Source organism: Notothenia rossii (assembly GCF_949606895.1).
Source record: "Notothenia rossii genome assembly, chromosome: 3".
NCBI lineage: Eukaryota > Metazoa > Chordata > Actinopteri > Perciformes > Nototheniidae > Notothenia > Notothenia rossii.
In genome coordinates this window covers 5,673,486-5,686,333 of record NC_136901.1, presented here as the reverse complement: position 1 = coordinate 5,686,333, position 12,848 = coordinate 5,673,486, and the positions used below count along the sequence as shown (strand labels likewise).

General features: G+C 43.1%; 1 protein-coding gene across 5 annotated transcripts in view; it reads left to right on the top strand.

Moving 5' to 3' along the window:
* mcf2la (mcf.2 cell line derived transforming sequence-like a) overlaps nucleotides 1–12,848 on the top strand; it is a 38,914-nt gene that overhangs the window by 2,477 nt on the left and 23,589 nt on the right. Inside the window, exon 1 of one of the 5 annotated variants that reach the window (XM_079668486.1) lies at nucleotides 3,137–3,348. The exons of 2 other annotated variants lie outside the window; for them this stretch is intronic. In XM_079668486.1, coding sequence (XP_079524612.1) covers nucleotides 3,276–3,348 — 73 coding nt within the window. In that variant the 5' untranslated portion in view covers nucleotides 3,137–3,275. Of the gene's footprint in view, nucleotides 1–3,136; nucleotides 3,349–12,848 lie in introns of those variants that run through there. 2 more of the 5 variants (XM_079668487.1, XM_079668488.1) reach the window with 2 other exon arrangements.

Below are 12,848 nucleotides of genomic sequence, written 5' to 3'. Positions count from 1 at the left end.
TTATGCTAAGGCCTGTGTGTTATCGTGCACGAGGAGTGTGCAGTGTTTGCTCGATGATTTTTCAGATCTTACTGCCTGTCAGCGACGGTTCAGAACTATTCTGGTCTGTTTCCTGTGGTCTGTTTTTAGAGAAGACGTGTGTATTTTTAGAAAGAGCATTTGTAGATGCTTTGTCACTGGGACAAGCGCTTCAATCTTGCACTTGATGTTGCTTCATCAACTCTACTCACAGCTTGTTTTATGGTATTTAACGGTTTCTAGATTTCTCTTGTTGATCTTTGAGGCCCTATATTGCTGTATACTACAGAATACACTTTTTAAATCAACATGTTTTTTTTAACGGTCAGCTGCTCTTACTTCCTCTGGTGTTTTCCTGCAGCATGATCCATCCTGAGAGTCTTCCCCCTATGTGTCAAAACTTCCTCTTTCCTCAGTATTCGCGTGGTTTTGATTTCGTTTTCATGGTTTTAATCGACTTTCGCATGAAATCATTCATCATTTAGTTACGTTCTCTGTATTTCATATGTCTGTGTTATGTGTAACGTTGCTGCCTTCTTGGCCAGGTCAGCATTGAAAATTAGATTTGATCTCAATGCTTTTATCTGGTTAAATAAAAAAATAAGATTCCTCCTTTGACCCCAGCTGACCTTTTTAAATGATCAGTCGTTCCTGATGCTAGTGCCCCTGACCCCTCCTCTTCTTCAGGTTTATTGTCTTCATCCTGATCAGGGATTTATTGGAGGGATGTGAGCCGGATCTGAGCACGGCAAGCGCCATAGACACACATTAATGAGCTGAGTTATTGCACGTCTGATCAGAGGAGTATTGAATTTATATTATGGGTTTTACTTGAACATGTGGGATTAATGAAAGACTGTCAACAGGTTTCATAGTTTTCTGCTTGTTCTCCTGCTCTTACAGTTCTCCCCTGCTTTATCCCATACACCAGTTTTTCTTTAGTTTCATTAGCCAGTAAATTGCAGACTATTGAGTTGTCAAACTGTCCACTTGTTCACACCTTCGGTTGTCTTCCTTCGTTTCTTCTGCTGCTTGTTTCGGACTCTGAGTCACTTCTCAATTGGCCACTTCCTGTTTACGCTCCAGCCGGCCAATAGTGTTTGATCCTGCGGAGGAAGGAGTCGATAGTGTTTCATTTTAGCCAACACAGACGTGAGGGGGGGAAGTTTCAAATAAATAATTCAGCTGGGAGTTATTCTAGCTGCAGTCTGCAACACATCCTTCATACACACACACACACACACACACACACACACACACACACACACACACACACACACACACACACACACACACACACACACACGTCTCCTTTACATCCCGTATACACACACTGAAGTCTGCTCTGCATCCCATGTAAACACACACTGATCTCAACAAATGTTTCTAACTTGAGGTTGATCTTATAGTGGCAAGTGTCATATTAACTGATGCACTTACACACACCTAATGTCCCTCCTGTCCTAAACATTATGTAAATCAATTTTAATTTGACTCGTTTAAGATTAGGTCATATTAAAGTTTTAAACAAAATGTGTGTCTTAAAACAACTCACAGCTTTGTTGAGCTCTAAAGTGTGTGTGTGTGTGTGTGTGTGTGTGTGTGTGTGTGTGTGTGTGTGTGTGTGTGTGTGTGTGTGTGTGTGTGTGTGTGTGTGTGTGTGTGTGTGTGTGTGTGTGTGTGTGTGTGTGTGTGTGTGTGTGTGTGTGTGTGTGTGTGTGTGTGTGTGTGTGTGTGTGTGTGTGTGTGTGTGTGTGTGTGTGTGTGTACACCTACTGTCAGATTGAAATGATAGAGAGAGCACGCTGGCTATGTGACAGGAAATGGCCGAGGGTTTATAATGGTTCATTTCCTGTCTCTGTACGTTTGGACGATTTACAGTTCCACCCTGAACACACACACACACACAGACACAGACACAGACACACACAGACACACACACACACAAAGTCAGTCCCAACACTCTAACGGACTTTCATTGTTCCTTTCAGATCTTTTAAATCCTGTTGGCTCTGATGAATCCCTTCATTAATCGATAATCTTATCTCAGACTAGACGGAGAGATGCCTCTTTAATCTGACTCTTAATCTCACGTATACATTGTTTTTCATCTCGTCTTCCCGTCTAATCCCAGTTCTACGGTTCACGGGAAAGCAGGAACCACAAATGTCAATATTTGTGAATAAAACCGTGATAACAACAGTTAATTGAGAGATGATAATTGACGTGAAACCGACAAAGGTTAGGGTGGAGAATGGGCGATGTCTAATAACCAGACGCAGAAAGATAGCGTTTGTTTTCCTCAGGGGGGGGGGGGGGGGGGCAGCATTTAATGAATTAAGTCCTGACGGGTTTATTGCCATTTCAGTCAGTCCAAATTCTCACTGCGTCTGTGTGTGGCACACTGGGTCCCCCTGCTGTCCTCACTGGCATTGTGTGTGTGTTTTTGTGTGTGTTTTGTGCCCGTGAGAGGGTGTGAGAAAAGCAGAGAGAAAGAGGCCACCCTCCCCTCTGGCACCGACATGAGTCTCATTTGAATTGTGAACGGCAAACACACACTTAATCTTTTCTTTACATTAGGCTAATTAGATTTTTTTTTCTTGGAGCGTTTAAATGTTGTTGGACTCAGGGATATCTGACATTTGAAATATGAATGTTCCCTTCCACTAATGTACATAACTCTTGTTGAAGAAGAAGTATACTTTATTAGTATCTATTTGCTTGTTTTAGTGCACTTATAAGATGCCACAAAAATACGAATGAAGTAAGAACGACAAAAAAATCAGCAAGAAAAATGTAAACACACAGATCAGTATCAGCCAAATATATCATTTGGACCCTATTTACATATACTGCCTAATGGGGAAAAAAATACATTTAACGTCTAATCTCTTGACTTCATGGAACCTGGCTGGAAATGATCAAACATAGCTATTATTTGAATGAACTGTAATCGTCTTTATGTATGAGCAGTTACTGTCACTGCACAGAGCTGAAGTCTTTCAGTGACATGTGAAACTGGGGGCGGACCGTGTGGAACTCCTCCTCACTGGCTGGTACAGATGGGGAGGGGGGAGGTGTGTGTGTGTGTGTGTGTGTGTGTCAGAGTGTGTGTGTGGGCTGCGCTGATCACTGACAGCTCAGTAAGCGGCTGAAGTCCTCGGCTGTGGAGGAATGGACCGCCGCGATGTGCTCCGTCTGTGAATGTGTTTTAACAGTGTGTGTGTATCAGGGGGCATACATGCACCGGCTAAGCAATGGCTGCAAACCGAGTTTCTCAACTCTGCCACGATATCACCCGGCTGTGGCTGCAACTGGAGATGATGACAGGTAGAGTGTGTGTGTGTGTGTGTGTGTGTGTGTGTGTGTGTGTGTGTGTGTGTGTGTGTGTGTGTGTGTGTGTGTGTGTGTGTGTGTGTGTGTGTGTGTGTGTGTGTGTGTGTGTGTGTGTGTGTGTGTGTGTGTGTGTGTGTGTGTGTGTGTGTGTGTGTGTGTGTGTGTGTGTGTGTGTGTGTGTGTGTGTGTGTGTGTGTGTGTGTGTGTGTGTGTGTGTGTGTGTGTGTGTTACATGTTGCAATTCAGAATATATGTGTGTGAACTTGTTGTGTGTGAATATCTTGTATAGAGAAAAGGAGAGATAAGACTGAGAATCCTGCAGGTGCTTACCTGTGCGTGTTGTTGAAGCAAATGTGTTACGCAGTCACATAGCGGAGACTTGCCTTACTTTTTATGACAAAATGCAAGTCCCTTTTCTGTAAAAAAATGTCCTTTTAGGTTGAAGGATTGGTGCAAGTTTAAGTAGGGGTTTATTTTGGAAGAGACTTCTGTACAAAAATACTTGGAGCCGCAAACAAGCTAAAGTTGTCTCCACTGTATGGAACAAATGGGATGTTGAACCAGTGCCTACATGGTCGTATGAATGAGCTTAATGAATGAACATGACCTGACTTTGTTCTCCACATTGATTTCATCTCATTGCCCAAAGATGTTTCTCCTGCCGAAGCCATTACTATCCATCAGACGCTTACATAACCCGATGTAAAGTGACCCTCAGGCTGACTGTGTGCAAACGTCTCAGTACAGTACACAGCAGAGCACGCTGACAGCATGTTAATCACATTGCTCCCATTAACGCACTGTGTTTCCTCCTGTCAGTGGGGACAAAACCCTTTTGAGAGTTTGAATGTCAACATGTCCTCCCCCCCAATGTCCACTCTGAGCTGTGTGCGTTGTGTGGCATTTATTCAGTTTTAGTTTGATCTGATGCGCAATAACGGCAAACCTCTGAACCATGGAGTTTATGATCAAATCTTATCATGCTTTCTTTGGCCCTCTGCAGGATTGCTCAGATGTGTGTGTTTTGTTTTGTGTGTTGCTGTGCAGCAAGAGTGTTTGCTCTACTGGCAGATGGACTTAGGTGCTCTGTGCATTCTGCTTAAAAAACAGAAACACACACGGTTAGCACCAGAGTATCAACCTGTCCGATCTTCTCTGCTTTTTTGCCAAATCAAGATTAGAACTTGACGAGGGTCAGTTAAGCTTCCATAATGCAATCCGGGATGTTGATCTCCCTGTGTGTGTGTGTGTGTGTGTGTGTGTGTGTGTGTGTGTGTGTGTGTGTGTGTGTGTGTGTGTGTGTGTGTGTGTGTGTGTGTGTGTGTGTGTGTGTGTGTGTGTGTGTGTGTGTGTGTGTGTGTGTGTGTGTGTGTGTGTGTGTGTGTGTGTGTGTGTGTGTGTGTGTGTGTGTGTGTGTGTGTGTGTGTCTGTCACCTTCCATTCAATGTATTGTGCCCTCAAGAGTCTGTTACAGTAAACAACAACAAAACAAAACAAGAGAACATAATCAATAAACTCAAAGCAGAAGACGATTGGATTAAGTAGACGGGATGAATCTTTAATGATCCCTGAGGGGGGATAGGATGATGGCAACAAGACTCAACAAATCAAACATATTGATTGTTTTAGAAGCAGCAACATATTTATCAGTCAATACAGAGCACTATGTCGTCCGAGTGACTTCTTCAAATGATGTGAGCTGATATTCATTTCCTTTAAGTGTCTCGCTTTCTAAATTTAGGGAGAGACTTAGGGGAAACATTTATGCAGCAGAGGCTAATGTATCATAACCGTTAGTCAAAACTTCCCATAAGCATTTTATTATTTATAAGACATGTCTAGTGAATCGAACTTGTACTATACATTTCCGGATTGTGGATGCGTATCAGCAGAAGGGGTCTCGGATCATCTCTGCTTTCTACCAGGCTTTGGGGGGGAAACAGGGGAATCGACTATCTACATAAAAGCAAAATGGGAAGCGGAGTTACAAATTAAAATGTCAGAGGAAGAATGGTTTCAAATGTTCGAGACGCAATTCACATCCACGAACTCATTAGTATGGAGGGAATTCTGCTGGAAGACTCGCTTTTTCATAACACCCAAAATAAAGAGCAGGCAGCTTGGTGTACAGCAACAGTGTTGGAGGTCGTGTGGGAACATGGAGGCTGACCACTCGCACATGTTCTGGAACTGTACAAAGATAAGGTCATACTGGGAGAAGGTTAATGCAGTTGTCAAAATGATTATGGGTTATGGAATCCCAAATACCTGCCCGGTGATGGGATCATTAAGGATGTTGTGATCTATATTTGACTAAGACTTTTACTTGCAGCGAGTAAGAAAGCTATAACTAGGAATTGGCTTAATGTGAACGCTCCGACTCAGGAGCAGTGGCTGGAGATTGTTCAAGATGTTTTTGTCATGGAAAAGTTGACATATGTTTTGAGAATGCATTCAATAGGAAATGGGAAAAGTGGAATATTTACATGGTTGACACCAATGAGTAAGTGAATGACTAATTCAATCCTGTACAGCAGGGGTATCAAACTCAATTTCATCCCGGGCCACATCAGCATTATGGTTGCACTTTAAGGGCCGGTTGTAATTTTAATTATATATAAATATATATATGTAATATATATTAAATAATGTATTATATTACATTGTTGGCCCTGCATTGGATTATTATCAGTTCTGGTAATATCTTCCTAAATAACTACGTCTGAAAGCAGAAGTCTAGGGCAAATAATTGAAAGTAAATATTCACCAATTATATTGTATATTATATTCTTTGCAAGCTCTTGGGGGCCACATAAAATTAGGTCGCCGGCCGGAATGGCCCCCGTCATGTGTGTATATTGAAGGTCTTCAGACAACTAGTATTTATTTTTGCTTTATTTTAAAACTGATTTGTGTGTATTATTTGTTGTTGTTTAGGTTGACATGTTGCTCTGTTATTATAAAATATGATACAAACATAATTGTAAAAAAAAGAAATGCACACATACCTATACCTTCGTTGAGATGAAGTGAAAGTGCTCTCTTCAAAGCTGTGTATATCTAACCCTTAAGGCAGTGTATCTTCTTTTCATGTTGCCCTACATGTCTGCTTTGAAGAGAGGGATCACGTTCTGTTGACCTTTTCATTATGACCTCCTCAACTTCAGCACAGATACCGTTTTTAATATCAACCGATTAGGATCACATTTCTGCAAGCTAAGATCAGAGTGCTGCGGGAAAAAGCTCCTATCAACTTTTTGCCAATCCTACTTTCGCCAACACACCCTATCCAGCACACTTGGTGACCTTTTAAGACTTTTATAGAAGATAAGTCTTCCAGTACATGATGTCATTGTGTAAAAAAGTAGTGTCCGGTTCTTCCTAGGGCAAGTATAAACACAGACCTCCTGGATTCTTCCTGGCTCTTCTTCTCTGTGCGTATGTCATTTTCCTTTTTCTTCCCCCTCTCGGTCTCCCTCAGTTTTCATGTTGACTTTGTTCGGAGCAGTGTAATGACTGGTATGGCCCGAGGCAGCTAAAAAAGGCTGCTGTTTTTTTCACTCTAATGGTAGAGAGTAGGGAGGAGGACCTGGAAGCCACAGGATTACCAGGACATGCTTTGCAGTTTAGTGAGTTGCACCACAGAGGCTTCAACACTGTGATTCAGACATTCCCCTGGCACTACATGTGGTGTAGAGATTGAAGCAGGTGGAGGTGCACTTTGGCCCACATTGAGACATTTTGGCTGCTATCTAACTTCTCTGTGCAGAAAGCCTGTGTGCACATGTTTAAGATGTCATTAAGCAAGAGTTTGACATGTTGACAACCAGTGGAAAATCTATATGTAACCTTTTTTAATAGTGAGCTTTGTAGCTGTTTCCTACCGCAATTTATACATTACAGCCCAATTAATAAAATCTCAATTAATTGTTTGCTTGAGCGTTAGAAGGGAACTCGGCGGTTGCGTGCGTGTGTGTGCGTGTGTGTGGGTGTGTGTGTTATGACGGCAGCACAGACTGCAGACAGGGGACAGTAGTGTGTTGTTTTGCTGAGATGATGATGCCACCATCTATTCAGTCAAATCAGGGCTCGCTGCCAGTGACCGTGTCAGGACTGAAGCCATTGTTCGGGATTTATAACCGTCTTCTTGGCCTCACCGTGCATTTCTTCATTAAAACAACAGTCACAGTTGTAGTCAAAAGAAGGAAGATACATTCAGATGCCTCATAATCCATGTGGTATTGCACATAATCCTGATATTGCCTTTGTGTAAGAGATGTTTCAAGATATTAGTTCCCTTTATTGCATGTCTATTTACTCTGAACTGGCTATATAAAGATGTTTAGTCATATTGCTTAGCTTCTTATCTTTTAAAGAAGACCTCACACATGAATATAAGCCTCAAGTTATTCCTGATTTATTTTGGGTATGTTCTTTTTTGGTATTTTTGTCCTAGGGCTTAAAAGGTTAAATGGAAATAAAATAGAAATGATTCTGGAATATCCTCAGTGGGTTTCCCCTGACTGCCTGTGACAGCTGAACAACCCAAACAGTCAGGATTGAACTCACGTGAGCGTCGGTAATATTTTATTGTTTGTCTGGCTGCCGCTTTTTGACCTGGTGTGTGTGTGTGTGTGTGTGTGTGTGTGTGTGTGTGTGTGTGTGTGTGTGTGTGTGTGTGTGTGTGTGTGTGTGTGTGTGTGTGTGTGTGTGTGTGTGTGTGTGTGTGTGTGTGTGTGTGTGTGTGTGTGTGTGTGTGTGTGTGTGTGTGTGTGTGTGTGTGTGTGTACCCCACAGCAGCGACAGATGGGGATTTGGTTAACCCTGCCTATAATGCCAGATAATAAAGCTCAGATTCCCTCACACACACGTACACACACACAGCTGCAGAGCGGCTGGCAAATCCTGGCTTCTCCATATGCAAATACACACAATGCAGCTGACCATCTCTCTGCTGGCATTTGATACCAACACGTACACGTACACACACACACACACACACACACACGTACACACACAGCTGCAGAGCGGCTGGCAAATCATGGCTTCTCCATATGCAAATACACACAATGCAGCTGACCATCTCTCTGCTGGCATTTGATACCAACACACACACACACACACACACACACACACACACACACACACACACACACACACACACACACACACACACACGTAACCCCGTGCCTTCAAGTCTACATACCAAGTCAGTCCTTTACATTTGGAGCAGCAGATGGAGCTTGCTGAGTCTCCAAAGTGCTGGACGTCTGTCTTAGCGTCTTGATGCACAATGTACTCCGATATGATGCTCATGTTATAGCCTGGAATATAAGGATAAAGGTTATTCTCAGATATTAGAGTCATTTCCCTCAGCACCTGCGTTGTGTGTCTGTTTCTGCGTCTGTGGGGTTGTTTCTGTGTCCGACCATGTCATGCTTGTTTTTGTTTGCACAGCCCTCAGCCAGGGTCCTGTGTGTGTGTGTGTGTGTGTGTGTGAGAGCATCAGACAGCCCTCCAGCTTCCTGTGGCTTTGAACTTTGACCTGCACAGCAGCACTAGCAGCCGTTAACCAGTGGAGAAACAGCTGGCTGCCATCTTTGACCTGACAGTGTGTGTTTAGCGATGAGTTCCTGTAGGAACATGACTGCAGAACAAAGGAAAAGGCGGAGGTGTGGCGAGCCGGACGCTGATAGACCACGCTTTGTGTGTGTGTGTAATGGACTGTGCCTTCATGAGACTTAATTGGGCTGCTGTCTCTTTTTCATCTCTGACTAGTGACCTTTACAAAGTGTGATTCACAAATTGAGTTTCTTCAAATAACATTAACAAGTGTTGGTGGTAATCAAATCCAAACACAAGCACACAGTGTGCATTCCTTCATTTATTTTTAACTGTGTTGGGATGGGATGCTATATATCTGTGCTGTTTGACTGCCAATACTTAACATTATTTAATTAGACCAACACTGGCCTCATGATTTCAGATCAGCAGTTTATCCTTAATTGTTTAGGCTGCAGGCGGAAGAATTTGAATCGATAAAATAGTTGCCCGTTCATTCTTCAACAAGTCAACGTTGATAGCAATTCCTGAAACATTGGGAATAAGGAAAGACAAGACAGTAAAGCTTGAGAGTAAAGTGTGGTACTGCTGTTGACCCAGAGCACACACACCCACAGTATCAACTAGCAGCAGGCCAACACATTAAATATGTAGGCATGTGTAAAGAAACCCTGTCCTCTGTTTCATCGAATCCAGCCGAGAGCACCTCGACGCTCTTTTTTTTCCGACTGCCTCATTCCACCTCTTCCCCTCCTCCTCTTCTCCACTATCTTTTCAACACACACACACATACACACACACACACACACACACACACACACACACACACACACACACACACACACACACACACACACACACACACACACACACACACACACACACACACACACATACATACACACACACACACACACACACACACACACACACACACACACACACACACAGGCCGAGACACTCAAGAACTGGTTTAACTCTTTACTTGTTGTTGAGTTTTCTGAGTTATAGCAATCTGTTATATTACTTCAAAACTGCTGAACAGAAATGCAGATATAGGGACTCTAATAATGCAGTATTTGAATATGGAGCTTTAATGGACAGATAGTTGGGTCATGTATCTGTTTGCCCCTCAGTTAAGCCCCTGAAAAAAAAGGATGAATGAAATAGTGATGGGGTGTTTGGGGGAAGGGTATAAGGAGGCGGGGGGACATTCTTTCTAGGCCCCCCATAATCGCTATTTGTGTTTGGCTGCATTGCCCCACTTTCTGTGTGTGGGTGTGTGTGTGTGTGTGTGTGTGTGTGTGTGTGTGTGGGTGTGTGGGTGTGGGTGTGGGTGTGTGTGTGTGTGTGTGTGTGTGTGTGTGTGTGTGTGTGTGTGTGTGTGTGTGTGTGTGTGTGTGTGTGGGTGTGTGGGTGTGTGTGTGTGTGTGTGTGGGTGTGTGGGTGTGTGGGTGTGTGGGTGTGTGGGTGTGTGGGTGTGTGTGTGTGTGTGTGTGTGTGTGTGTGTGTGTGTGTGTGTGTGTGTGTGTGTGTGTGTGTGTGTGTGTGTGTGTGTGTGTGTGTGTGTGTGTGTGTGTGTGTGTGTGTGTGTGTGTGTGTGTGTGTGTGTGTGTGTGTGTGTGTGTGTGTGTGTGTGTGTGTGTGTGTGTGTGTGGGTGGGTGGGTGTGTAAAGGGGTTCACTTGCAGCCCGGCCGCTATACTTTAATTTCATTCATCCGATGGGGACAAAGCAGGGAGTTTTGGGAGTTTCAGTGAAAAGCAACCTGACGCCTGAATGTCTGATAAATGTAAATGTGAGCACCATTCACATGAAGGGTTGGTTCAACTTGAGATCAAACCTGCTTTTTACATTATTTATATACATACATTCCATTTAAAAACCCTAGATTGGGTTTATTGGATATATATAATAAAGGCAAGAGACAGGCTGAGACGGGAGAACTTTTTCGTGTAATATTAAAAGAGACTCATTTAATGGAGTTTTATTTATCATAGAAATGGCCTTAATTGCTGACTAAATGTGTTTAATCAATCTTATAATAAGTATACAAAATGCTGAGAATGTATCTTGCATTAGGGGATAGCAAAAACCAGATAACTTCTAAACATTTAAAGGGGTTTCCCCATGTTTTTCATTCTAAAACCCCCGAAAAGTTGGGTTAAATTGACCTCAACTATAAGTAAATGATGTCAAAAAAAAGAAGAATATGTTTAGATTCAAGTTGGTCTTAAATGAAATTCTAAGTGGCATTAATAAAGTCTTAACTTGCTTAAGGGACCCTGAGGAGTATAACGAGCTGTAAAGGTGGTGAAGGGTCTAATTAGCTAATCTCATTCAGCTGTGTGTTCCCACCTGCAATTAACGGTAGCCATGGTGATGGTACCTGCTGGGTCAGACAGTTAATTAAAAATATAGGTTTTTACATATCGAGGGCTACTTTGTAAATGGTGAGTAAAACCAGATATATCTTTATAATTTATTGTATATAATACTATTGTGTTTGTTGTGTCTTTTCGCTATACTCAAAACATACGTAGCTACAGTCGAGTCAGAGCGCTGGCTGTTTTCCAGACGTTTAACCCGAGCTTTCTGCCCGACACACTGACAGCTGGCCCGACGACACACTGCAACACACACCCCTGACATATGACAACACTTGCTCACACACTTCTCAAAAGCAATCTCTTTTAAACTGTGTCTTTTGGGTTTTTATAGAGGTATTCACATTTTTCAAATCACATCCTCCCTTCCTCTTCTTCCTCCTTTGTTGTTTTTGCTAATGGCGGAGTTTGGAGTTAATTAGAAGCTGGTGGACTCTGTTTGAAGACTTGTGGTCTGTTAGAGTCGAAGAAGTGTACCTGCCCTGTTAAATACCTGTCTCAACTGTATCCTGTTTAAAAACGGTCCTCTTTTAGCCTGATGATTTAGTTCCTTCTCTAAGTCCCTGACTCATGTCCTTATTTCCTTCCTTACTTCCTTATTGTCCCCATCTTCTTCTTTTCTTCCTGCTGCTCTCTCCTTTAAGAGATGATAGAGATGTGTGTTTTCTATCTTTGTTATATTTTGCCCAGGGTGTTCCTGTAAGACGCTGTCTCTGTTTATCATCTTAAAGGTCCCATGTCGGACATTTCTATTGATCATAATTCCATTGTTGAGGTCTACTAGAATAGATTTATATTGTTCAATGTTCCAAACTCACATTGGTTTCTCATACAGCATCTCTATATAGTATGTGTATTCACTCTCTGCCCTAAACGGCTTGTTGGAGCTCCTGCCCCCCCCCCCCCCCCCCCCCCTGTGAGCCCAGTGGCCGTCTGCAAGACAGCGAAAAAAGACAACCCGAAACCAGCCTGAGCACACACACACACACACCCGCAGCCTGGCTGGGAGTTTGTGTGTGTGTTCACACACCGACTCACAGCCTCGCCGTGTCCCGCCGTCTCAGGCGGAGAAATCGGCGGAGCTGCAGCTGAGAAAAGATTGAGTGTGTGCGGACGTAACGTCACTGTACCCAAATACCTCACTGTACCCAAGAAGTAAACAATGGAAAAAGAGAAATCTCCAACGAGGCGTTCTGGGGCAGCATAGACAGGTATTTTCTGTGTTAGAGTTTTACTCCCAACAGGGTGTACTTTGAGGGTTTGTGACTGCAGACCGTTCACATGCAGAGAAACCTTCATAACAACAAGGGGACGGGTAACAACCAGAGAAGCATGACATGGGAGCTTTAAAATAATCCCCTAAAATCAGGAGTAATTCCCGGTGCTTTACTGGCTGTGTGTGTGTGTGTGTGTGTGTGTGTGTGTGTGTGTGTGTGTGTGTGTGTGTGTGTGTGTGTGTGTGTGTGTGTGTGTGTGTGTGTGTGTGTGTGTGTGTGTGTGTGTGTGTGTGTGTGTGTGTGTGTGTGTGTGTGTGTGTGTGTGTGTG